Source organism: Acipenser ruthenus, chromosome 21 (genome assembly GCF_902713425.1).
Source record: "Acipenser ruthenus chromosome 21, fAciRut3.2 maternal haplotype, whole genome shotgun sequence".
Taxonomy (NCBI): domain Eukaryota; kingdom Metazoa; phylum Chordata; class Actinopteri; order Acipenseriformes; family Acipenseridae; genus Acipenser; species Acipenser ruthenus.
The window spans coordinates 30,375,327-30,402,804 of NC_081209.1; the positions used below are offsets into that span (position 1 = coordinate 30,375,327).

The window sequence follows — 27,478 nt, forward strand, 5'->3', positions numbered from 1 at the left end:
ACAAAATAAAATGTTTTAAAAATTTTAAAAATCCATTTTTGAAAGTCCGATTCAAGCCCAGAAGACTGTTGTTGGTGCTGCTCTGCTCCATATCCAAAGTATCACAGCAAAGGTCCACTGCAATCCCCACGAGGATTGCATTGGATACAGATAGTTCTAATTCTCACATCCAATCATCATGGCTGTTCCTGCCTCCTGGAGTTCTGAGCCTGTCGCAGAGGCTTCACATCTGTTCCAGTTCATTCTGAATTAGAACCCGGAATCCAGTCATATCCAATAAAGGAATGGTGTTCTTCACAAGCAGCTCTCTTATATCTGAACAGTGTCGACTGGAGAGCCTTTCATTCCTCCTCGCTTTCTTAACTGCACAGGATTTGAACTTCCCTCCTAGAACAGCAGATCGAAATGTCAAGGGACAATGCTGTATATTACAGGCTGGAGGGGGGGAAACTGTACTGTTATCCTGTGGACAAAATAAATGCATGTTTCTAGAATGGCCAGTAAGCTCAATGCTGTTCAAGTTTAGCAAAACTAACTAGAAAATGTCCCTGTTGTCATATATATATATTATTTTTTTGTCATTTGTTTTTATTTTGTTTTATATGAGCTTTAGTCCAGGGTTTGTGTGGCTTAAAATCATCTAACAATAAGCTCTTAATACAGTGAGAGACAACAGCATGGTGTGGAATGAAAAGAACAGAACACAAGCAATGTTTCTTTTTTTTTTTTTTTTAGGATGTCATTTTTAAATACTTTATTGATAGTTCACTTAGGGGACACATTTTAAAACATACTGTTACTGTCTATCAAGACTACAGCTTCAAATAACAACTAAATCCCTTAAAAATGATGAATACATCATTTATAAATGACACCTGGAAAAAGGAAGTGCTACCAGCTTTGAAAGATCCACCACCAGCATCACAGTCTCTAGTCTGACACATTGTCACCATACCATAATGTATAGAAAGTAACTCTAAGAAGTGCTACAAGATAAACATGGGATGTGGAAATCGGGGAGAGTTATAACAAAGGAGAGAAATATTCCTTGTAGTCTGTGATGTAGGGGTGTGGCCGCTGGTCCCTACTGCAACACCTTCCAGCCATTCAGTGTAGTCAAACAGCACGGGTCCATTGATACAGATATAGAATTCTCTCATGCCTGCAAGCGGACTGGTTCTTCAGAGCCCCATCTTTCTGCTTTGTAGTCGGCAGCAGCTAGTACTGCCTTTGCATGCCCACAGTAAAGTGAGGAAGCCATCACAAACATATTGAACTTGGGACACTTTCCAGTCTATATTGTGCTTACAATTTCTTTTGGATTGGCAATGTGTTTTATATTAGAATGGTCACAGACCCAGTCATCTGGGGATTGCAAGCCTGTGCTATGCTGTGGCATGCTAGATACAGGTCCAGTGAGGTTTTGTATTGAGGGTACCACAGGGTTTTAACAGTCAGAAAGAAACCGCATAAAATATCATAAGTGGGCAGTTTCTTCCTTCCTTTCTTTTTTTTAAGTTTTTACTTAAAGCTTGCACTGTGAGTTTTCTATACCCTTCACTCTAGAGGATTACAACATTATTCCATTAGGTGTCCTCTACTTCATCAGTCATACCTCTTGGTATTACTGCCCATATGTACAGTAGGCTCACCTGCCAAAATAGTTACTGAAGTGCTTGTAGTGCTTTTTTATGATGTCAAATACAGTATAGATACCCTATCTACAGTATACAGTACTTGGTGATGTTTGCTATGGGACACATGTTTTCCAGAAGAGCAGCCCAAACAACAAAAGCAGTCAGTTCAGATAACTGAGACCAAATGGGAGCACCAAGACCACAGCTGCATGATGCTGACTTTATGGGAAGAGAAGCTGTTGCCAAATCTCTTCCAAAACCTGCCAAGAAGAAAATCACAAACCTGGGTGAGGAATTCCATCTCTTTCCATAAAGCCATCGTCATGTATTCTTTGTGATGTTGGTCTTTATGATAAAGCCATCGTCATGTATTCTTTGTGATGGTGGTGTTTATGATAAAGCCATCGTCATGTATTCTTTGTGATGTTGGTCTTTATGATAAAGCCATCGTCATGTATTCTTCTTTGTGATGTTGGTCTTTATGATAAAGCCATCGTCATGTATTCTTTGTGATGTTGGTCTTTATGATAAAGCCATCGTCATGAATTCTTCTTTGTGATGTTGGTCTTTATGATAAAGCCATCATCATGTATTCTTTGTGATGTTGGTCTTTATGATAAAGCCATCATCATGTATTCTTCTTTGTGATGGTGGTCTTTATGATAAAGCCATCGTCATGTATTCTTCTTTGTGATGTTGGTCTTTATGATAAAGCCATCATCATGTATTCTTCTTTGTGATGGTGGTCTTTATGATGAAGCCATCATCATGTATTCTTCTTTGTGATGGTGGTGTTTATGATAAAGCCATCGTCATGTATTCTTTGTGATGGTGGTCTTTATGATAAAGCCATCGTCATGTATTCTTCTTTGTGATGTTGGTCTTTATGATAAAGCCATCGTCACGTATTCTTCTTTGTGATGTTGGTCTTTATGATAAAGCCATCGTCACGTATTCTTCTTTGTGATGTTGGTCTTTATGATAAAGCCATCGTCATGTATTCTTCTTTGTGATGTTGGTCTTTATGATAAAGCCATCGTCATGAATTCTTCTTTGTGATGTTGGTCTTTATGATAAAGCCATCGTCATGTATTCTTTGTGATGTTGGTCTTTATGATAAAGCCATCATCATGTATTCTTCTTTGTGATGGTGGTCTTTATGATAAAGCCATCGTCATGTATTCTTCTTTGTGATGGTGGTCTTTATGATAAAGCCATCGTCACGTATTCTTCTTTGTGATGTTGGTCTTTATGATAAAGCCATCGTCATGAATTCTTCTTTGTGATGTTGGTCTTTATGATAAAGCCATCGTCATGTATTCTTTGTGATGTTGGTCTTTATGATAAAGCCATCATCATGTATTCTTCTTTGTGATGGTGGTCTTTATGGTCCAGCAACATTCTTCTGTTTGGACTGCGCCTTGCTAAACTCTGTGTCCAATCACAACAAAGTAGGGTTAGGAATAGCATAAAGTAATCATGCAAACTGTATTGTATTGTATTCTTTCAGTTATGAATTGATATTTCAACAAGATCTAACATCTGGTATACGTACGGCAAGTGGATCCACAATGTATTTATCTTCCATACTTAAATGCCAGATTGGTTTGTACTGTAAATTCAACTTTCAGAAACCATCTTCGTTTGCTTGTCTGATTTACAAAGGAGAAGCTAAAAGAACAGATGTCCACTACTTAACTATCAGTGCCCTTCACACGAACAAGAATGTTCTCTGTGCTGCCAAAAGATGCTTAGCATGCGGGAGATTTTTTTAGTGTTTTTTTTTTGTAGGAATCGTGTTATTTGAAAAAGAAGTTGCACTTTAATAGGGAAAACAAATTCCAAAGTAATTCAATAGCTATTCTTCCCTGGGACCTGCACCTTGAGGTTCCCATGGTTCATTTGACCAGTATCCATTTGCAGATGCAATTCTCTAGCATTTTAATAGAAAAATAAAATAACTTGACTGAGATTAATTTAGCGATCATGAAAGTTAAATATAAAGTGTATTAGGAAAGCCAGCGGTAAAGAGTGTATTACACTGGCACTTACAGTAGGCACCTATTATCATAGATACCAAGGGTATTTATTCCTCAGGGGCCAGACTTTAATTAGTCTGTTGACAGTGTGGGGCAACAGGAACCAAGGTTATCTGCACAGTCCTGTTCTATAGAAGCCCCGGCCAACCCTGCGTTCAAGCCGCTCTCTCACACTAAATTTGAATTCAAAACGCATTCTTATATCATTCCTTTTAGAATCAAAATGGATTGTTTTGCAAGAAGCCTTTATTTAGCGACATAAGTTTTGATTCTAAGTGGATTGTTTTTGTAGTAAGCCAAAGCTGATTTTATACTTCATAACAGGGAAATTAATCTTGAATGAATGCTTTTTTAGAAATCTAAGCCTGATCTCAACTCTGCAGAGCTGCATGTGCTGTCTCAAGGAAACAATGATAAGCAAATGTCCCTGTCACAGTGAAGTTATATCGTTTGAAAAAACAAACTACTATCGACAATCAAATTCCCCTTTAAGTGATTCTAGTGGCACCTGGATTTTATAAAGCAGCATGGTAGGTTATCCAGCCAGGAACCAGTAAACGTGTGTTTCAGTTCCCAGCAATTGCTAGTCACCAGCAAACCAGTAGTTACTGGATTTTCCTGCAGAAGGAAAAGTAAGAATAATGCAATAAATGACAGTGGCCATGAGCCGTGCCTCCTGTGTTAATACCAGAGGTCTGAACACAGAACCCCAGGAGAACGCGTCTTAAGGGTCTGAACACGGAACCCCAGGAGAACGCGTCTTAAGGGTCTGAACACGGAACCCCAGGAGAACGCGTCTTAAGGGTCTGAACATGGAACCCCAGGACAACGCGTCTTAAGGGTCTGAACACGGAACCCCAGGAGAATGCGTCTTAAGGTTGCTCACAATAGGTGCCCTGTTTGGGCATGGTCTGCATGTACTTCTATGAAACCCAGGAATGTTTTGTAGGTTATAAACTGTTTTTTTTTTTCTTTAGGAACGAACAAGGCCAGGTTCACAGAAACCTAAACCCTGTGCTTTTTTTTCTCCCCTTAGAATGGAGGTATTTAAAAATGTAGCATGTTTTCAGGGCAAGGGGCCTAAGCAGCAGGGCCTGTTCTATGGGCAGCATTGAGTGCAGAGGGGCTGGTGATAGGAGGTCCAGTACTTTGACAGTGGCTGAAACATATTGTATAGTACTGCACATTATTTATTGACACATATCCACAGAATGTGACAGATTTAAGCCAATTGAGACGAGAAAAAGGAAGAGTTTCATTAAAAAAGTAAAAAAGATTGAGGAATTTGTTATCAATGTGTTTAGTTGCAAACAACGCATATGTAATGGTTCTTGCTTTGCATTAGCTAACCATTGTGCATAGAACACTATCTTCCATTTGGAGATTCCAAGACCTATACAATTCTAAGACATATGCGTGTGCTACTGAGGACAGAATTCCAGTACATTAAATGTAGTTCTCTCTGAAAACCAACTGGATTTAAGCAGCCAGCTAGAGACCAAATGATCATATTCTTACAGTGACCCCTGCCCTTGAAATATAAAGGGGTGCTTATCGAAGGCATTCGAGTGGCGCCGATAAGCGCGTTGGAGTCCTGGGTATTCATCAGAACCCCTAATGCTTTATGAATAAGGTGCAGAATGGGTTTGATTCTATAATAGTGCTCAGATTCTGTACTTCAAGGGTTTAGAAATTCCTTTCGGTTCTCACAGAGCCTGTCAAACTTATAGTGCTTCAGACTCACCTACCTAAGTAGATTAGGCTTCTGATTCAAGTGGCTTTCATTTCCCTTTGGCACTGACTGAATAATCGAGTGAACTATTGATAAGATGCCAGACTCAAGCTTTAGCCCATAAACCTGATATAATTGTGTGAGTAGCTGGAGCCTAGCTGTACCTCCAAAATAAGCGTCTCTTATTTATCCAGATACCTGGGATTGCAGTTGAAGGTTTTGAGATGTCGCCAGTACTAGGTGTACCGGAAAAAAAGCAATAGCACTCTGTTTTTCTCTGTCTCTCACAGCTTCATTTGAACAAAGTTAAGTTGATAGCCAGACTGTGAGAACTGCAGAAACAGCAGAGAGCAGCATTAGTGGCAATTATTGAAAAAAAAATTAAAAAAAATGAAAAAGAAAAATATATACATTTGTTTTCCACAATATACAATAGAGATATTGTATATGTTCTGTATGCTTCTCTCCTTGCATTCTGTATTTTTATTTTCATTTTAGAAAAAAATATGTGATGTTGTATGTTTGCTGTAAAATAAATTAAAAACTATTTTCATTCCTTATTGGTGTACTTGTTTTGTTTTTTGTTTTTGTTTTTTAAATAAATGGCCTAGCATTTAAACATGTATGTGTAATCTTGACAAGCCCTGTCTGTCGAGCAGTATGAATGTAAAATTGCACAGCTGAAAAGATTTCTCAACACAACTGGAGTATCTGAGCAGTAACAGCATAGCTTTCACATCCTCACCTCCATAGAGAAAACAATGGGAGGCAATGGCCGCTTGCTGTATAGTCTTTAGCAACGGAGCTCAGCTGTGTCTTGAATCTGGGAGCCTGTGCCTGTGCTGGGATGCGGAACAGCTCTTGAAGCTCCTGATTCACGCAGAGCTGCACCCACAGGCAGATCCATTCCCTGCAGATAGACAGTAATGACAGAGGGAGATGAACAAACCCTGAGACCAATGTTCATCCTTCAAATAGCTGTGTCGCTAGAGTAGAGTGAGGTCATTTTAATCTTGAGAGCTGTTGAGGGGTCTCTTAGTGTAATTCATTGAATCGGTTTTAATGTTCAAATTCGAAACTGACATAATCTAGCTCACTTGTCCAATAGGAGCCACTGTCTTAGGAAGTAAGGCCTAGGACAGCGGCCAGGTGACAACCAAGCCTTTGAAAGAGAAGCACTCATGTGGGGTGGTGAAGACTTAAATTGACAGAGGGACTTGCTTTGGAGTGAGGGAGCAGTCTGTCAATCTCAGACTCCATACCAATCAATTCTTGGCCTTTTTTTTTGCCCATAAAGGTTCCTGCTTCTCAGTTTTGTGTTGAGGACCGATGTCAACCAAGCTCGGGGCTAAGATCTCTGAAGCCAATCCTCAAGTTAAAATGATGTTGGTCTAATTCCTACACTCCAGTTTGTGGCTGCACCCACACCCAGCTTTCACTTCCTCATAAGTCAAAACCAAAGCAGCCCTGTGGGAAGAAACATTGGGCTTATCAATGTGCACTTTCATGAACAATATTGTGCTTGCCTTTCACATCCCGAATTCAGAATTGAAAGCCTGTCAGAGTCAGTCTGCTGCCTGCTCCACATCACACAAACCACTAGAGTCTAGACAGAGGCAGGTGTGTGGATTGACTCAAAAGAGGCTGACAGTTTCACTGAGGGAGCCCAGGTGCTCTCTACAGGTCACAGTGAAGATGCATTTTGCAATGTTCCAGTCTCTTTTGCTCCGAGTCATGTTACTATAACTTCACTCTTCTTGAAATCCATGCACAAATCGTGTTAATACAGTATTTCCCAGTCTATCTTCATTCAAATGTCTTTATTTCCAGGCTTTAGGCAGCTCTGCTGAGGAAGCCAGTGCCCTGGTTTGTGAAGGTCTTACTGTGGACAGGGCAGAAAGGAAGCCAGGAAGCCTTGTGCTAACATTGTGTGGCCATGCAGGGTCAGATAACTTGAGAGCAATGTGTTGCACAGGAGATTCATTTACGCTTAAAAAAAGCTCAGGTTTGTTTTTTACTAGGACACATTTGCAAAACTGGTAAAAGGTTTCCATTAATACTTTTTTTTTAATAGTATATTGATTATCGAAAACAGTGTTTGTGAATACCGAGGACTGATATGAGAACACGAAACTCTCATCAGCAGAGGCTTGAAACCAGTCAGGCTTGAAACCAAAACGGTTACTAAAATAATAGAATAATATATTCTTCTGAATCCCGCAAAAATATTTTTGTTAGAAGAAACTTTAAAACAATGTTGTACTCTAAATTACATTTTCACAAGAAAAAAAAAACTATGTGTGTATGTATATTTGTATGTATGTGTTTGTACAAAATGATGACACAAAAGAAGGTTCATTTAAGACAAAGGAAGTGTTGATTTAAAACTCAATGGTTTCCTTGCTGAAGCGGCCAGCTGTCATGTCAGCTCCCTATAGAATGCCATAGCTTCTAAAACCTATTTCAAACCCATTGTTTAAATCCCTTTCTGACTTCAAAATAATGAGGTCCTCAAATGGCAAATCGGTCATGCCTGGAGAACCTATCTGCAACACCAATGGACCGGGTAAATTAGTTTATTTAATCTTATTTACAAACAAAGGTTCATACTGCACCAAATTAATTTAAATAAGCAAATATTTTGGACCAGAACTGCGTGTTACTAGCGCAAAACGCAAAACACATTATTTGGAAGGTTTACAGGTCGCAGTACTAATAGCGTTTCAACATTATATAATCCAAAATACTACAATAGCTTCTCGTCAAAACGACTCTGAGGTCTACCTCTGCCCGTACGTTTCTTTGAACTGCTGCATGTATCAATTAGGCTTGGGAAATAAAACATATCGGCACGCGGCTGTCCGTAAATAATTTAAACAGAAACACGTGGTTGGTAAACGATACAGATTTAAAAGCGAGGAAGCTTATAAAATATTGATGATCATACTGAAGTATTTAATGTCATTAGCAATGAACTTGTAATGCACGTTAAAATAGGACGTGTCAGCTAGACAGCGCAGGTCTAAATGCTTAAGTACCCAGCTGACTGATTGGAGACAGGTCGAGTGCAGACCTGTACAGTCTGTATACAAGAGTACACTGTAGCTGGTCGCTGTGTTTAAAACGGTTCATTGGTGACCGAAAAAAAACGACTTTGTATTCACACAAAAAAGGTATATTCTGATGAAAACTCACTGAAACTGCACATACAGGCCAAGGCTAATTCAACAGTGCACTGCAAAGGCTACACAGTCGTGTGCAGTAGGCCGAGAAGTCTTGAAATGGAGACCTGTCTCTTTAAGGTTTTGGCAGCTGTTTTCTACTCTGTCTGGATGATGTGGAAATCCAATCCCGGTGTGGGTTTTTTCCCCCTTCGCAGGAGCAGCATTGAAAGTTTGAGTGGAGCGGGTTTGAATGAGACGGCTGAATAGCCACAGAGCGAAAGCGAGCGAGAGAGGCAGAGAGATACGTATATACTGGGAACCGTGTAAACAGAGCTCGTTAACCTGGGAATTAGCTTCTCAAAACGGAGGGAGTCGTCAGCATAAATCCTGCAACAAGGGAAAATAACAACAGCAGCAGCAACAAAACTAAGAAACGAAAAAAAAAACAGGCATTCTGTGAAGAGAAACTTGGATAATTAGCACGGCTGGCTATCTTTCTCTAATGTAGTATTATTTCTGACCTGTTCGTTTATAAGCACCGCTTTCCTAGCTCAAGTCATGACCCTGGAGTTTAGGACCTGGCTTTTTGGGATTGTTATAATTCTGGTCATTTTTCTCATTTTAGTGGATATTTCCAAAGTTGAGGAGGAGATTGGGTAAATATATATTTTTAAGTGTTTTGATTTCTTAATCATATATAGCTTACATGAACACATTTATTTTTGGACAATGCTAATTACAATTTACATTTTCAAAATTGTGTTTTGCATGACGTACAACTACAAAATACGCTATGTTTTGACTATATTTTAATATTTTTACTTGAACGACAGAAGCTACCTGTGCAAAATCACGACGGGGAATTAATTACATCTCCAATGTATTTGTTATGTATGAGCATAAACGTATTTGTAAGCTACCTTTACTGTAACGAATTAATCATTTATACTTGCTCCTGTTAGTTCTTCAGATGAGTCTTCTTTGTGTCCCTTTTCATTGGTTTGCATCCATTTGACGTTTTCTCTCCTTAACAGCACTCATTATTATTATTATTATTATTTGTTTATTTAGCAGACGCCTTTATCCAAGGCGACTTACAGAGACTAGGGTGTGTGAACTATGCATCAGCTGCAGAGTCACTTACAACAACGTCTCACCCGAAAGACGGAGCACAAGGAGGTTAAGTGACTTGCTCAGGATCACACAATGAGTCAGTCAGGGAGCCGGGATTTGAACCGGAGACCTCCGTTACAAGTAGTTTTCTTTAACCACTGGACCACACAGCCTCATGTTTGATATATGATGTTTTCAGTGTCGTGTACTTCTAGTAGGCCTATGCGTTCCTGAGCCATGCAATACATTGAGATGAATTTTGGTCGATTCAGTTGCCACCTCGCACCTGTTACTACAGCTTCACCACGCAATCCACTGGTCCAGCATCACTCGGTGAGCTCTCAATCAAATGGGATCTAATGAGCGCGTTGAAGAAATTCAATAGGAGGTAGATTAGGAGAGCTTGCCTTGGCTAGGAGTCGAGTTTTTATATGTAGAATATGTAGCCATTCATTGAAAAACAGGGCAGCTCCTGTATTTTTCAGAGACACTTCTGTTTAAAAGCAAGTATGGCATCATAAACCTACAAGTATCTCCACTGTTTGTTTTCGAACACACTTTCCCTTGACAAAAGAATGTTATACCGAAATGCTTAAGTGAGCCAAACAGAACACTATATCTAAGTTGAAAAGCAATTGTTTTTTGATAAGTGAGTCAATTTATTATTGAACTTTTTTTTTTTTATTTACCTCAACTTCTATTCCCTGTGGTCAGATGTTGTAAAGGTGGTTCCTGTGAGTGGGAGGCACAACCCTTGCAAAATATAAATGAATTTCTAACAACCACAACTGCATATTATATATATATATATATATATATATATATATATATATATATATATCTTTCATCTGTAGGGAGTTTGCAGCTGCACAGAGTAAGCAAATCCATAACGCGTGGATTTCCATTATCATAAACTTTTTATTTTCTTGCAGGATTCCTGAAGGCAGAGACTCTAGGGAAGGAGTGGTGAGCAGCTTACAAAGCAAATCCAGCAGGTCTGTTGCTTCTAGCGGTCTGTCTGTCTGTCTTTATCCTCTGCAGGCCTCTTCACATGACTGAACTAACACTTCAGTGTAATCTTGCAGATAATTTGGTGATATTTGAAATATCCAGATTCTCATTAAGACACATTTCTGATACTGACGTCAGGCAGGAAGAATAATGCAATGCAAGTGAATTAACTGGTCACCATGGAAACTAAAGGAATAGCTCCTGCATAAAACGAGGAGACATTTACTACCTGCCGCTTGCCTAACTCAGCAGATGCTTTGATTATTTTGTATCTCCAAATTAAAGCATTAAACAAAACACTAAACCTAGTCTTCTATGTGATCTAACCTACTCTGTAGGATTGAGCTAGATGCTATAATGCTATAACCTATGTGAAAGAATACATGTATAGGCATACAGTCTGGCATTGTTACTGGAAATCACTGCATGCAGGTTTTCACATGGGAGATTGATGCCCACAGACCTCGCTGTAGATTATTTAAAAAAAAAAAAAAAAAAAAAAAGTATTTTGACAGTTAAAGACATTACAACAAAAAACATCCTGTGGCTGTGCTGGTAAAAAAATATATTTTTCTTTTTCCTTGAATATTAAGCCTTTGCTTTGTTTTCATTGTTTTGTTTGTTCATGTAACAATGCTGAATGTTGGATTCAATAAAGGGACTGACCACAAAAGCAACAGGATTTGTCAGAATAGTCTCGGCACAGCAAGGGCCCAGTGTACTCCCGGAGTGTGTCTGCTTACAGGCAGCAGAAAGCACTTCCTACGGGTTGTTGAAAGTGGTGCCGTCTCCATTCAGAAAGGGGCTGTTGACATCCTCTTTCCTATAGATGTGAGAAGGGGGTCTGACTGGAGCCCAGGCCCAGAAGGGAGAGAAGTGGGAGAGGGAGGGGGGGGGGGGTGGTTTCATGCATGCAGTTATTTCTTGTCGCAGTTTTTTGTGGTGAAGGAGTGCCATGTGGTTTGCTGTGAGCTGTTCCCTAAGGATCACTGCAATGCAATGCTGGTTTTCTTTCTCTTTGAATGGTAATGTTGTGCTGGCTTGGTTCGCTGCCTCACTGTATTATTGCTCATGCGATTCAGAGACGCTGCGGCTGACAGAGAGTCCACTTCCAGGACTGGAGTGAGCGACAGTAACAGCAGCATTGTGCCCGCTGCTCCAGAATGGAGGTTCAACAAAGATCTTTCAATCAGCATCAGGTACACACTTATTAAAGCTGCAGCCAGACTTGTAATATACACTGAATGAAGTGCTGTGATCTACAAGAACTCTGTGCAGACAGCTACCCTGCAGTTTACATCACCAACTGTGCTGTTCCACATAGCGGTCGAATGATCAGGTTCATGCTAGATCTCCTTTATGCTCTAAATCTTGAGCCTGTTAATGTTAAATTGAAGTACGAAACATATGATTTACTTTACCCCTAAAAAGACTGCCTGCACAGTTCTTCAGTATTATCACACTCATTTAAAGGATTTATTGAAACACCCGAGCCCTGTACAAATGCTCAATTCACTTAGTGTAGTGGGCTGGAGTTTAACACATGGTCTGCACTACTGTCTTTTCATGTTTTCATTTTGGTGCTGCCTTTACAGAAAGAATGTACTGAAGTTTCTGGACGCCGAAAGGGACATCTCGGTGTTAAAGGGGAATGTACAGCCCGGTGATATTATCCATTACGTATTTGACAGAGAGCGCACCATGAACATCTCTGAGAACTTGTACCGGCTCCTCCCCAGCTCCCCCCCTCTGAAGAAGCAGCACTTCAAACGCTGCGCCATCGTGGGGAACTCGGGGATCCTGCTCAACAGCGGCTGTGGAGCAGAGATCGACTCGCATGATTTTGTCATCAGGTAAAGTGTCCGTATTTATAAACTTGCAAGGGCTGCGCTCGGACCAAGGAACCTGAAAGAAACAATACTGCATGTCGTGTGGCTGGTTGTGAAGGCAGCAGGAAGTGTCAGTGCTTCATTCAGTTCTGTGTTGCAGGTGCAATCTGGCTCCGGTGGAGGAGTACTCCAGGGACGTGGGGCTCCGGACTGGGCTGGTGACGATGAACCCCTCGGTGGTGCAGCGAGCCTTCGAGGACCTGGTCAGCGAGGCGTGGAGAGAGAAGCTCCTGCAGCGGCTGCGAGGGCTGAGCGGGAGTGTCCTCTGGATCCCCGCCTTCATGTCCAAGGGAGGGGAGGATCGGGTGGAGTGTGTCAATGACCTGATCCTCAAACACCACCTCGACGTGCAGACTGCCTTCCCCTCCCTGAGGCTGCTGCACGCAGTGCGAGGGTAAGAGGGCTGGCAGCCTGTTGTTAATGGTGTACCAATTCGCTTTCATTCCCCAGATCAGTGTGGGGCTTGTTCCAGGACCGTGCCCTGTAGCCCTGCTGTTGATAATATTAGATCATGGCACAGCATTGCCCCTCCGGGGGATTCGGTGCCTGATAGCGGATCCTGTTGTTAGTGCACATGCTCGTTTAATTGGGTCAATGCGTCTCTGCTGGCCTCTCCTGGGAAGGTAACGCGTGATGATGGCTGTTAAACTTTGACGTTTCCTGGAAGAGGCTGCAGATTCATATGAATTAACAAATAACTTACAAAAAATAGCTATAGATTTATAGTGATTTCCAGTGGAACACTGTATCAAGTTTGCAGACATAATTTTAAAAGCGACAGCTTTAAGGTAAAATGACCCACACACTAGTGAAAAGGTCAGGGCTAGGTTAAAACACCCTTAACATGGCATGTACATTGAGGCTTTTTCCTATTGCAGCTCCTCTCACACTGTGTGAATGGGCCCTTTCTTCTGCATTAACAGTGCAGTTACCTCTGGATCAGGCGATCACAGACCCCTGTGTAAAAGAGAACCTGGTCAAACAGACTCCTTGCTGAAGCAGAGCCAGTGTAGCACATGCACACTGCAGCCTTTGTGTTGAAGAGGACAACTGCTTCCTTGTGCTGCAAATAGAGCAGCTCCAATGATTTCCTGGCCTCTGATCTGTACCGGGTTCCAGGGGTGCTGGCAGCACTGCGGCTGACTCCCTCTAGAGTAAACGAAGTTCTGAAAGTGCGGGACGAGGAGCCTTGGACCAAGTGTGCCGCACCATCTACCTGTCTCTCTCTACAATTACCAAGCTAAGAGAAGAAACAAACTGGTCGCAGACCTTCCGCTGCTTTTAGTTTTGTTTGCATCTTGCGATCACCATCGCGGCTTCATTGCTACATGGCATTGAGGTCGAATGTGTTTTTCACGTAATCCTATCAAAAAAAAAAACATTTAAATACCACATATTACCTGGAACGACCCAAACATGAATCTGTGTTACTGAATCATTATTATTATTTTTTTTTTTTTTTACCCTATCAGGTACTGGCTGACAAACAAGGTTCTGATAAAACGCCCGACGACCGGTCTGCTGATGTACACGCTGGCCACTCGCTTCTGTGACGAGATCCACCTGTACGGCTTCTGGCCGTTTCCCCAGGACCAGGACGGAAACCCTGTGAAGTACCATTACTACGACAGCCTGACTTACGAATACACCTCCCAGTCCAGCCCCCATACCATGCCCCTGGAGTTCAAGACCCTGAGCAGCCTCCACCAGCAGGGGGCACTCAAACTCCACATCGGGGAATGCGATGCAAGGCTGTGAATATAAGAACGAGAACGAAGGCAGACCTGCACTGGGATCGGCGCGGATTAAGGGCACAGCATTGTGTGTGTGTACAGGAGGTTAATCCACTGTGTAGACGCAGTGAAGGGAGGTATTGGTAGTTAGTGCACTGACTGTGTTTATCTGCATCGGTAGAAATGATAAAGTGGATCTGCTGGTTAAATTGGAATTGCTGCGCTGCTGTTTAGAGTTATACTGATACCAGCTATAGGTATCCTTCAGGAAGGGGAGGGCTGTGGGTGAAGGAGCTGATTTGGTTGGTTCCAGTCTGTTAGATTTATGGGGGGGGGGAGGGGGGGGGAGGCAGGGATAAATTGATCATACATAGCGTGTAATAGGGGTCTGCCTCCTACACCCCCCAATTTCCAGGTGTGTTCCTGAAAATTCTGATTTGATTTTCACTTTAACCAGAACATTTGGCCTGTATATTATTATTATTAAAAGACTTTTAATAATATTACTTGAATGAAGCTGCACCATTGTGCCACCAGGTGGCACATTTCACCAAAACGCACACCTTGCAGAGGTCAGTGTGCTTGGTGTTCCGGAGTCCCCGACAGGTCACGGTGTCGAGGACCAACGTTGTCTGCTGTTTTTCAGTTTGTTATTGTTCTCTTATTTAATTCTGTATTAGCTCTGTGTTGGCAGTGGGTTCACTGTAGATTAAATACAGTAGAATCAGCACAGGGCAAACAAGCTCACAGGAATCGCCTGGACTGCAGTGTAATCAGCACAGGGCCAACAAGCTCACGGGAATCGTCTGGACTGCAGTGTAATCAGCACAGGGCAAACAAGCACACAGGAATCGCCTGGACTGCAATGGCTGAAGAGGTAAGCCAAACTGATTGGCTTGAACCTGCATATCATTATTGTTAAGGTTGTTATTAAATTAAAATGTTTAATTCATGGGGGGAATAAACATGTCCTTCTTTTAAGCTTTGAGTTTTGTTTTCCTTTAAATAAGGAGTTGTTTGGTTTAGAAACTCAGTGACATGCTGACGTCTACATTGCTGCTCCAGAAAGTGGCAGAGGATAAAACCAAGACTTTCTGTCCCTCTCCTGTGGAATAATTCCATTATGCAAGCATATAGTAGAAAACAGGTGGTATATTTGGTATGCTGCTGAGGTGAGATACCAAATGCACTAATTCACATGATGCAGAAAGTATTGAATCTTGTCTGGTTTTGATCACTCCAGTGCAGTTTTTGCAAGTTGTCTTTTTTTTTTTTTTTTTTTTGTCGCATGCAGATTGTGTCTCTCACCACAAGGTGGCAGCACTTGATGGCAGATAGAATGTTCATTTTAGAGAAGTGCAAAGTGTGCTTATGCTGCTGTAAAATATATTTTATACAGTAGGTGCAAAACTTTCAGTTAAGTATATATAAACGTATTTAAAAACTCTGCTTTGTTAACGAAGATGAAAACAGGTGTTTTATGGCTGCTTTCTATAATATAATTACCAATGCATAATAATGCATTTTAGATTTTGTATTTGTTTTTGTTTTGTTTTTTACCGGGGATTATCGGCTGTTTTTTAGCCTTGCAAGAGTTCCGGTCATTGGCATATAAATGGCCATTGAGCTCAACCCTTACTGCTGAAGGGCATTGCCCTGCTGTTAAATACGAACCTGTTTTCCATTCTAGACTGTCACTATGGAATGCACTTGTCCATTCTAGACTGTCACTATGGAATGCACTTGTCCATTCTAGACTGTCGCTATGGAATGCACTTGTCCATTCTAGACTGTCGCTATGGAATGCACTTGTCCATTCTAGACTGTCGCTATGGAATGCACTTGTCTATTCTAGACTGTCGCTATGGAATGCACTTGTCTATTCTAGACTGTCGCTATGGAATGCACTTGTCCATTCTAGACTGTCGCTATGGAATGCACTTGTCCATTCTAGACTGTCGCTATGGAATGCACTTGTCCATTCTAGACTGTCGCTATGGAATGCACTTGTCCATTCTAGACTGTCGCTATGGAATGCACTTGCTCTTTTTTCTGCTGATGCAGGTTCTTCCCTGTTCTTTATTTTCAATACATCCGTCAGAAGAGTGAGGCCACATCAGACTCCCCGAGCTCGTTCCCAAACCGTGCACAGTGCAGTCCCTCCACGCTCGCTGGCTATGGGGGTCACAAATTAAAGCATGACACAATAGGTAACTATTGCCATTGGCGTCAGCACATTCACAACACAAGAGCAGTAACACCTCCATTTACAAACACAGCTACAACACAAATTCTTTTTTCCAGTAATAAAAGGTAATTGTTTCCATTATTTAGCATCAGCAGCAACGGTAAAGATTAAGTATTCAGTGATAAGTGATTTGCATTAAAACAGGTGGTTTTTTTTTTTTGGTTTTTTTTTGCTTCCTGGAACTAGTAGCCGAACCTGAATCTCCAGTTCTGATCAGGATCTCCTCGTAGTTCAGTGAGTTTAAGCCCCAGTCTCTGTGTATCTGCTGCCTTGATGTGTATATGCACATTTAGTCATTTATATATTTGCATTCACTTTTTAAATCAAGTTTACATGAGAATCCTGATGCACCCCATGGGTACAGCAAACCTGAGTTGCAGTCATGTGATCCATTAGATCTAAGGAGAAGCTGATGACTGTAGGTTTAATACTTGCAGACCAATAGAGCCACTTTATAATTTTTATGTTTATAAGGGGTCAGTAAATCGCTGGGTTTATTATGGAATGTTATTTAGCCTTGCCTTCTGGTTATTGATGTATAAATGGAGTTCCAAGTGACCACAGCACTAGAGGTAATTAAAGGGCTGTTCAGTACTAACCTGTTTTCCCATCTAGATTTCCCCGCCCTTGTTTCAGTGGAGTACACTCCTGCAGTGTAGTGCTATTCAGATCCATTCACTTTTTTCAGGTTTGTTACCTGTTTACGTACGGGAATGTGTCTGTTGAAGGAGGTGAGGGGTCATCTGCTTACCACCAAGCTTGAGGCTGAGCGAACACCAAGGCATGTCTCAGGTGTGCAGAAACAAAGAGCTGCTGATCACAGAGACATGCAGTGCGTTTCCACTTCAAGCACCAATCTGAGCTGGCATAGGGTCGATTAGATTCTGAAGCAGACACTTTTAGGGCGGCTGCGTTTACACTACTGAACAAAGCCGTCTTAAGAGCTAAGCCATGTTCAAGCAAGCTTAAAAGTGGCTAGTGTAAAGGTTCATGGAAACACCCCGGGTTTAGCCATGCCCAGCAGCAGCTGTCTGAGGGGGTCTGTGTCCGTGCTGCAGTCTTGTAGAAGGATCAATAGATTTTGTGGATGTGGTTTACACCATATCGCTCCAGTAAAATGTCTACAGGATTATTTGTTTTTTAAGACAAGCTTGAAATCAATATAAAAGTATGTCCTGGTGAATAATTATTGTACTAGCGCTAAAGATTTTAAAAAACAATTCCCTAAACTGTCTCTCCATCAAGGTTAGCACATTTTTTACACTGCCTTCAAGCCTCTGTGGAGTGCTTATCCGATGCAATGCGCCATAGCTGTGGAATGCAATGGCTGCACCCATTCAGCACACATGGTCCATGCATGTTTACACTGAACAACTGTTTGTTCAGCACGGTTTCTGCCACATACAGCTGTTGCTTTATTTGCACTCGTCTTTGCACAGTGTCAGCTAAGTAGCTGTACAAGCTCACGCCAATTGTGTTTCTCTGTTCTGAAAATCGTAAACTTTTCCGGTTTTAAATATTTCTAAACTACACAGGAAATGAGGAAAGGGAGTGAGGCGCTCCCGCTGCACATTCCCGGTATCCTGTGTGAGAGGCGGCCGGCTGAAGGAATCCAGAGTAACGAAGCAGAAGGGTTAGTGAAATAAAGGGTTATGTAAATAAATCAAGACTGCACTGTGATCTGTATAGCAAACTGAGATGTACTCATGTCCTCGGATTGCCTCTGCCTGCTACCCTTGACCTCCATATAGAAACATGACCAGACAAACAACGGGGACCATTCTGAAGCATTGGATCTGCAGATCCAAGCAGTGTTGCCTTTGATCAGTCAGCATCCAATGGATTTATTTTACATGCATGGGATTTGTTACCCAAGAAATAGGCATGCATGCGATTACTGTGCATTCATGAAAACATTTTGAAAACTTGCTTAACTCGCCAGGCTCTATGAAACCAGATCTCACACGGCACCAAGTTTGGAAACAATGCTGTTTCCAAACAGGGCTGTCTGCTGGAATGTGAGATTTTTTTTAAAATTTTAAAAAATGTTTAAATGCTCCAGATTTAGTTTAAAATACAGACGGCAGACAATCAACAACGGTCCTGGGTAATTTACAGCATTATCTTCAAATGCAAGCCTGTGATATTTGAAAAGAGAAACTCGCCATGACCAAAGCTGTTAAACCACATTAAACAATAAGGGTTATTCAGGTCACTGCTTGGAGTCATGTCCTGCATTTAGAACGTGGGTAAATAATTCAGCATACCCCCTCAAAACATGTTAATGATTTCCAAGGTTGCCTGTGCTGTAAAATGTAGATTTTGTTTCCTTTAGTAATGCACGTCCCTTTCTTCATCTCTAAATGTTAAGTGAGTTTTACCCTTTTGCTCCAGAAGCAGCATTGCATATTATTTAGTCATTTATTCATTTTTATTTTAATTATTTCTTGTTTCAATTGAAGTTAAATGAAATGGGCCGAGGGTAGGGAACTGATAACTGTTATATCTACGTTTCCAGTGATGGGATGTTATGGATTTAAAGGCTTTTTGCATGAATTAGACAGGTCTGAATTTGTGACGGGTATTGGAACCAGGAATCAACCCCCGGGCCCCACCTCTCATACATACTGCCACTAGAGCAGCCACAGAGCTATACTGCATCCAGAGAGATAGCTACATAGAATAAATAGAACACACTGCTAGTGCGGACATTCTGTTTATTACAGACATTTTCCATGTGTTCCGTACAAAATAACTTGCACACCAGTCAACCAAACTTCAAATAACCAAGACCCAGAGGAGCGTCTTCTTGAATACGGTGTACTTGGCATTGTGGTGTAATTGGCATCTTAAGGACGTGTACTACTGTTTTCCAATACAGATCCATTCAAAAAGGCAAACACTAGCTACTGTCCCGTCACCTTTATTTATTATAAAGATTGCATCAGCGAGTATGAAGGTTGATTGATGAAAGAAAAAAAAACTAACTTAAGGAGAATTTAGTCAACAGGTAAAAATAATTTATTGGCAATGTACAATGACTGCAGTTCAATCAAGGAACCAGAAGAAAACAGGCAGACGCCACATTTCAACACAGAGAGATACTGAATTTTGCACCAAATAAACTTACACTAGACACAGAAGATACACAGTGGTACACAAACAGTACAGGGTGACATCGACAGCATGCAGAGGGAATGATCTCTTTAATTCAATTTAGAAACCTACAGCCGTCTGCTCCGTGAGGCATCTTAAAATATTCAACATTAATCCCATGAATGACTTTAATAAGGGTGAAACAGTTTGGTACAAAATAATGCATGAAACTCGAGATACAGTATTTGAAGCGGCTACAGCACACATTATGTGGAAAGAAGGAACACAGTGTCATAGTGTCTGTCGGCTACTTCCAATAACCATGTATGTAACAGTTTAATATCGCTTAATGGACCACAATGCAATACTAAGAACAGACACCTGAATAGGTGGAACAAAAACTTCAAAGGAAGTGTAACAGCACTATATTCACTTACAATGAAGAGAATACAGACGTGTCTCTAACAAAATATAACACACTAGTTACTTCAGTTATTGAAAATATAGCATTTCTAAATTCCAGTTTGTTAGTGGTTAATATTAGTAAAGGAATGAGGCTGGAAACACCCCACAGCAAGTCAAGAGTTTATGATAAAAGTGAGCCTGCCCGTGGGCGATGTCACCCTGAGCGTGCTCAGACAGTGCACGGCGGAGGGACTGTGAGCGAATACGCTAATGAATCAACTCAATACTCGCTTCATATTGACAGCAAGAGTGGAAAACAAGCACCAACTGGTTCATGTTAATGGGATGGAGCACATTACTGTATTGGCACTCTACAGGAGAAAGGGCGTGGGAATTACTAATCTATTCAAAGTTTTAGACACCAGACAGTATTTTTTACCGAAAATTAACTGAACGATCAAAAAAGATTCAAATCCTACACTAGGAATGCAGCCCAAAAATTCATTCATCAGTGTTTCTGATTAGACCCAGTGACTGAGGGTACAGTCGTGGGTCTGTGATTACCGTTAACTCCTGTGTTTACAGCCATGCAGTTTTGCAAATAAGCAATGAAAGAACCATACGAAATAACATGCTACAGTTTTAGCAACTTCAATTATTTCATTCATGTAAACTGCATTATCTCATCAAACACTTAGGCAACCTGCATTATATTTTGCTTAGAAAGAGATTCAATAGTAAAGCAAGTTACTAAAATTATTTTACAAGCCCTCCGCACACAGAAAAAAAAAACCAAAGAGAAAGCTAAAACTGCAGCACTCAATGAAACCCACACCAGCTCTGCAGCACTCAATGAAATCCACACCAGCTCTGCAGCACACCTTGGGGAAAAAAAAAGCATAATACTTAACATTTCAAATAAAAAAAAAAACCTAATTGGTCCATATAAACTGATTGTCAGAAACAGCATGGCACTTATTACATCACCGTTACTGAATCCCTGTGGGAAGGTATCCATTTGGCTGAGTTGCAGGATATTCTAGCAGGGCTCTTCAATGATTACCACAGTGAACTTCAAGGTTAGTTTAAGCTAATTGGCAGGGAGGGCTGCCAAGAGAAGGTCTTGGGAGAAAGTTACTAGGAAACTAATTGACATTATAGTGATTGGTTTAAGAGCAGTGCAGTAATACCTGGAAACATCCATAGCAGCGCGGCAACGTCATGTTAGCCAAGAACAGCAGCAGCATAGCAGGTGCTGGCTGGATGGACAAGGACCTTGATGTGAACACTGCAGGTCGTTACAAAGAACTAGCCTTGAGGTTCTGCAAGTCCACACGTTACTGTAGGGATCCAGAACACAAAGCACTTCACCGCGGTTCAGAACTGTTCACGACAATCTTTAAATGGACACCCTGCCACATAACCTCCCCCGTTCGTGAGAAGGCAACATTCTCTTGTACTAATTCAAAAAGATTTCAAGATCTAGTTTCCTAGTGAAATTCTAACAATCAGCAGCCCTAACAGCAGCTTTACAGGATAGATCCCAATTATTTGCAGTCCTAACAATACAGACTTGGTGACCCCCTTAGTGCGGTTCTCTTCTATACAGGAACCTACATGGGGCCCCTTGTACAGTTTTATACACACAGTTAGTGGTTAGTAGGTATGTAATATTCTATACAACAGAATACCCAGTAATCAAGTCACATTCAAATCACAATATTTAACATTTATCATACTCTGTAAGTTATAACATTTCTCACACTTGTATATCTCAACAAAACAAGCTATATATATATATATATATATATATATATATATATATATATATATATATATATATATATATATATATGTATATATATATATATATACACACACACACACACACATACTTTTATACCCCTATGCAAACAATTATTTTTGTTCAAATAGGTCTGTTTAAGACTGAAGATAATTCTATTTTTTTTTTCAGTGTTGAAGCTTGAAATACAAAAAAAGGTATTTAATTACTGGTGCAGCATTATTTGCATGTAGTGTATGTTTTGTTTCTAATGAAGGGGACCAGTAGGACAGTATTTTATTGATGACCGGGTTACCTACAGGCAGCCTAACCTATTTGTTCCATTAGTATTATACGTCTGCCTGTCTGTGGAGAACAACCTCAGATTTCATGTCAATTGTGTTTCTTTTTTAAGACAGATACTGCATTTGAGTTTGTCTTTACAGCAGTGTAATGTTGAGGATAATAAACAGAAAACTCAAGTCCTTTGTCTTGTGCCAGAACGCAGCAGTGGAGTGGTGCGGGGGCGGCTCAGTTGGGTTCACGCAGCCGTCTTCACCTGAAGAAGAGAGACAAATGGAATTAGAAATGCTGAAGCAATGCACCAGCTGTTCCCTACTCGTCTGCACCATCAAGGAAAAACCTCTACAAAACTGCCCACCGAAGAAGGCACAGGAGTCTGCCTATTTCAGTGTGGTTTTACAAGTTTTATAAACAGCACTTTACACAATACCAAAGTCATGCGATCCACATGGTATTTGGGATTTATAACAACCGTCAGCAAAAAGCCCCTTCGATCATCACCGAACGCCATGGGTTAGCGGACTGCAGTATCTGTGAAAACAGACCCACTTATGTAACAGTCAGTGTGGTTACATACACACAGGAATTTGTTTTGTAAAAATAAAGAGTTGTTAACATGACGTTATTGGAGAGTATGTAATGGCATAACATTTCGGAAAACAGAAAAGCTTCTTTTGTGTGTGCAGCTGCCTTACTGCTGGACTGTATTCTTTTCATTAAATACATTCAGAGGGGACCAAAGAAAGCTCAGTGTTAATCCACAGGGCTGTAGCTCTGAATCTCTCCACAGCCGAGCACTTCCACCAAGTGGCTTGAGAAACAACATCTCAAGAACCCTTTTCTCAATTCAAGTCTGCAGCTGAACCTATGTGAACTCCTCTACAAACCTTACCCATTAGAAGGGTCTACCTCAGCCAAGCTTCAAGAAACATGCACGACAGTGTAATAAAATAAACAAGGACAGAAAGATTTGTAAATAACCTTAAAGGGTTGTTGTGGGGTTGGAGGTCAAATCAGAGGAGCATAAAATAATTGTTGCGATGACAGGCTCTGCTTGTATCAGGTTGAGAGCCGCGTTGGGGTTGGGGCGTAGTACAGTTATCTACCCTCCTGGTCTCTGGTCACTCATTGGTATTCAAAACACCATCAGCTGGCTCTTTCCTCACTGCTTGGCTGCACAACATATTCTTTCTAACAAACTGATGCAGTATGGGCCAATGCTTTAAAATTACCTTAAGGCATTAGCCAAATCATTTGTCTACTAAAAGCCTAAATACATGCACTTTTAATGTGAGTATTACATATGAAGCAGAGCGCCAAATGCTAGTGTTGATTTAATTTAAAGAGAATTTGGCTTTAAAAACTGGGGAGGGGGTTTAAATAACAAAGTTAAAAAACAGGATGGAGGGGATTGGAAAGGAAGTGTGTGCCAGAGCAGAGAACAATGGCTAAGGAAGGGCAGGGCACCGTCCAGGACTAACATGATCTGTACAAACACTGCTGCTTAACTCCTGCAGCTCCGAGCCTCGTGTGCATTCACAGCCAGCGAAGTGTCCGCATGTAGTTTGCATTGCAGACAATGCGATTGGGTTCCTCCCTGCAAGAGCAATTCAAAATGAGCCCCTCACAATGGATATGCAGGCTCGTAATGTCTTTTTAATTCTATTCTAGTTTACTAACATTACAAATAGGGATGCAAGCTATGCCTTCAACAATCCATCCTGCACTATTTAACATTTTAGCTGCAAACAGGTAGATGAAAATGGCAAAGCATAATTTTATATCCAGTGCACAGAAACAGTGAGTTCCTTAAAGATTTGCAGAGCGTGTGGAATAGCCCTGTCTAGATTATTTCTATGTTCAGCATACTCTTTCCTCTCAACGTATCTGCATGAATGTGAACTGGTGGGTTCCACTGGTGAGAAAATGAACAGGTGTAACTGGATCCAAAGAGCTCAAGGCTGGCCTCAGAGCGCTATCTTTCACTGAGAAGTGTAACCAACCAAGGTTAAAATACATACCCCCCTCCCCCACACAGGACTGATTCAAACTGGGAATATGTACTTACAAAATTAAACTGTACAACGTGTAATAAAAAAGCACATTCGCATTGCAATACGCCATGCTGGAGTATACTGTGTCTTAAGTAAGACAGAGCCTTTTTCTACATCTCCGAAGGGGTTATATTGAGTTTGCTCACTTTCACAAGCACACATTTCCAGCCCAAAGTGTTTGAAATGTAGACCACACAGAAGACTCCGTTCCGCATTCCAAGAATTCTTTGCTTTTTTACCCTAAATATAGTCGTCCCTTTGTGATTCGTGGCGGAACATGGAAGTGCCCGCTCTTTAACTGATTCTTATTCTCTAGTCAGCTTTTATGACACAAATAACTTGGTAATGTCTGTTTTGATCCATTTTCTAAGCGTGTAACTTTTCTAGATTGTCACGGCTTCAAATAAATATTTTAATAAAGGGTTCTTCATTTTGGGGCTAATCCAGTCTGATTCCATTACTTCCTTAGGTGAACTAATGTAACTTGGTGGAGACAGCGAATGTCTTAAACAGCACACAGAATTATTAACCTCACCTCTTGCACAGGGGTCAGAATACAAAGCTGACACTTGAGTCGGTGCTCAACACACAAAGCTGAGTGTCAAATTCGAGTTCCAATAGTTTAGATTCATAAAATGAAGACGAAAAGTTTTACACACTCAAAATCCCCACAGAATTTACATATACTGTATCAAGCTTCGGTTGGCTCATTTGACAACAGCCAGGCCTTTGTTTTACTTGATAGTTATTAAAAACAACATTCTTGAATAGAAACTACATATAGCTACACCCTCTGACAAAACGCAGCAATGAACAAAGCCTGTGGCAATGTTAACAAATGCCGTCTGACATGTCTCCTCTATTCTGTCCCTTTAACATTCAGGGCTGTAAAATGGGGGCAGTTGGTTTAAAAGGACGTCAACAAATGTTGTAGGTTGGCAAATCTTAAAGGACAAAAAAACATTCGGTACAGCTTACAAATAGTTTATGAAAGTAGTGTTTGATAGCAACAGGTTACTCTTGAAAAAGCTTTCTTTTAGCTCGTTCCCTTCTCTGTCAGCTCGCAGGTCGTGATGATGTGAACCCTACCTGTATTTCACATCAAAGAGAGTGGAATCCTCATCATCATCGTTATTATCTCCATTTAAAGGAGCCATTTCCACTCGCTCCGCCGGCGTTGTGATGATGTCATACTTGCGCGTCTTCCTTATCTTTCTTCCAGACCTATTTTTACAAAACGTCATGCAAAAAAAAGTAAAAAATAAAATAAACATGAAAAACATGCATATTCAATTCTTTCTTCTTGTAAAAACAAACAATAGGACTCTGAATTTAAGAATGATGAAACGTATACCAAACCCTAAGCCAGGCAGCTGCTACAACAGGGAGAGATGCATAAAAATGTGGTCAGTCTGGGTCAGGGGGTAAAATATACATATCTGATGAATTAATGTATTATGCTATTATGCTTATGACCTTTAAATACATTCATTACTTAGCAAGTGTTTAAAGCAAACACAACACTGTGCATGTATGAGTGCAGAGTCAGACAGTAGAGCGAGCCACTCCTAAGTTTAATTTGACACACCTGCTTCGGGCTCACCTGCAAACACGTGTCATGCTAAAATTGAAATGACTCCAGCAATGACAAGTCTTACTTCCGTACTTCCACGCCTCTCTAAACACTTAAGAGTCACTCTGTACTTCTGAAGCTATGATTCTATATTAATTCATGTTCATATATCTTGGTAGAGGTTATAATAAAGTAGATGCATTCTGTATTTCCCCTGTATTCAAAGAGTAGCTGCTAATAACCCTGGACCACCTGTCTGTTCTTCAATCACCTCAAACCTGTACTGCAGCTGTTAACAGGTGCGTTCAGCATACAGATCCATGGGCTATCTGAAAGGACCCGCTGCTGTAATGTCGCTGCAATTCATAAAGGACACTTGAGCCTTGAGCTCAAAGCAACAACGCTCTCCGGCTTAGTTTATAAGTAAATGAAATGAATATAACATGACGCACGAATCATCCAGAAACAAGGAGACAAACAAAAGAAAGAAAAGATGAAACCCCGAAAACAACGTGTTGTTGAAGGAAGTAACAGACATATGGTTATCATAATAATAATAATAATAATAATAATAATAATAATAATAATTCTTACCTGAACACTTTAACAACCAAACAAATGATAAGAAAAGCGGTGAAGCCACATACGATAAAGACAATATTTTTCAACGTGGGAAGGTCTCTCAGGATAGTAGACATTTCGGCTGCGAAGGGAAACGTGTATGTTGAGTTGGTGTGATCGCTGCTATTCTCCACAATTGATGTGGCTGAAGAGTTCCCTGCTGGTGTCGGCTGGGACCCCAGGACTCCCCACGTACCAACTATTACCAATACACAGGTAAAATATAAAGGATACATTTTCACGCGTGAAATTGTCTATACCTTCTTGTATTTCCAGATTATTTCTCGTTATCTTTTTTTTGTCTGTTTGTTTAAAGTGCGTCAATATCTCCGTGTGTATACTTCAGTGTCTGATTTGTCTTCTAACCTGCTTCATTGATGTGACTGTTCATAAGAGTGTGTTGTCTAAAGGACAACTCGCCTCCCGAAAACTGACGTGTCTTCAGTTATTAAAAATCAGTCTGCGTTTCCTGTGCTTTGGTTAGCCTCCGGTCCAAACGCTCTCTTCGCCTGCTCAGTCTGTGCTCACGCTAGACGTAGCGCTGTTAATGGTTTTTTTAATGTGCTACAGTAGCAAGTCCTCGGATTGCTGTCCTTCGTTTTTTTAAAACAAATAAAGGCACATGTGACTTGTCTAAGTCCGGAAGTGTTCTTGCGCAACGTTGCATTCTGTTATTTGGTGTTTATCAACGTAGGAGGCGCCAGGCTTCTATTTACTGTGCGAAGCGAAGGCTTAGCAAGACGAAAGAAACAGTTACCTTGTCTTAATCCTGTCTTGTGTTTAACTGAGAACGGCAGCGCGTTTGAAATAATGCCATCTGTTTAAACCAGTAGAAATAGCACAGCACTCTCTAATCTTGCTAACCATGGTTTCACGTGTTCCAAGTACAAATGGTATATTTCATGTTTGCCTCTTTCTGGGACTAAGATCGTCTCTGGCTGTATCTTTAGGGCCTTTTATGTAAATCATTATACCGCAATGACAATCCGGGACCACAAGTTTTTAGCTGTAATTGTTGTTGTGTGTTTTCACCCTAATCAATGCTCCCATGTTATTTGACCCCTGGGAGGATGGAGA

At 40.9% G+C, this 27,478-nt stretch overlaps 2 protein-coding genes across 3 annotated transcripts in view; both read left to right on the forward strand.

Moving 5' to 3' along the window:
* Positions 1-8,476: 8,476 nt before the first annotated feature.
* LOC131699167 (alpha-2,8-sialyltransferase 8B-like) lies at positions 8,477-15,129 on the forward strand. Of its 2 annotated transcripts, none has more exons than XM_058995543.1 (6): positions 8,477-9,228; positions 10,618-10,680; positions 11,779-11,895; positions 12,388-12,549; positions 12,686-12,979; positions 14,058-15,129. In XM_058995543.1, exons 1-6 carry the CDS (start codon positions 9,131-9,133, stop codon positions 14,341-14,343), a joined length of 1,020 nt encoding a protein of 339 aa, XP_058851526.1. In that variant the 5' UTR covers positions 8,477-9,130; the 3' UTR covers positions 14,344-15,129. The 2 variants fall into 2 exon arrangements, with proteins under 2 accessions (XP_058851526.1, XP_058851525.1); XM_058995542.1 differs by having other exon boundaries at positions 8,479-9,228; positions 12,292-12,549.
* An 11,384-nt stretch (positions 15,130-26,513) lies between these two features.
* Positions 26,514-27,478, forward strand: part of LOC117428035 (chromodomain-helicase-DNA-binding protein 2-like) — a 45,601-nt gene continuing 44,636 nt past the window's right edge. The window contains exon 1 of the mRNA XM_058995548.1: positions 26,514-26,617. The gene's annotated coding sequence lies outside the window, so the exon portion shown is untranslated. The remainder of the gene's footprint in view (positions 26,618-27,478) is intronic.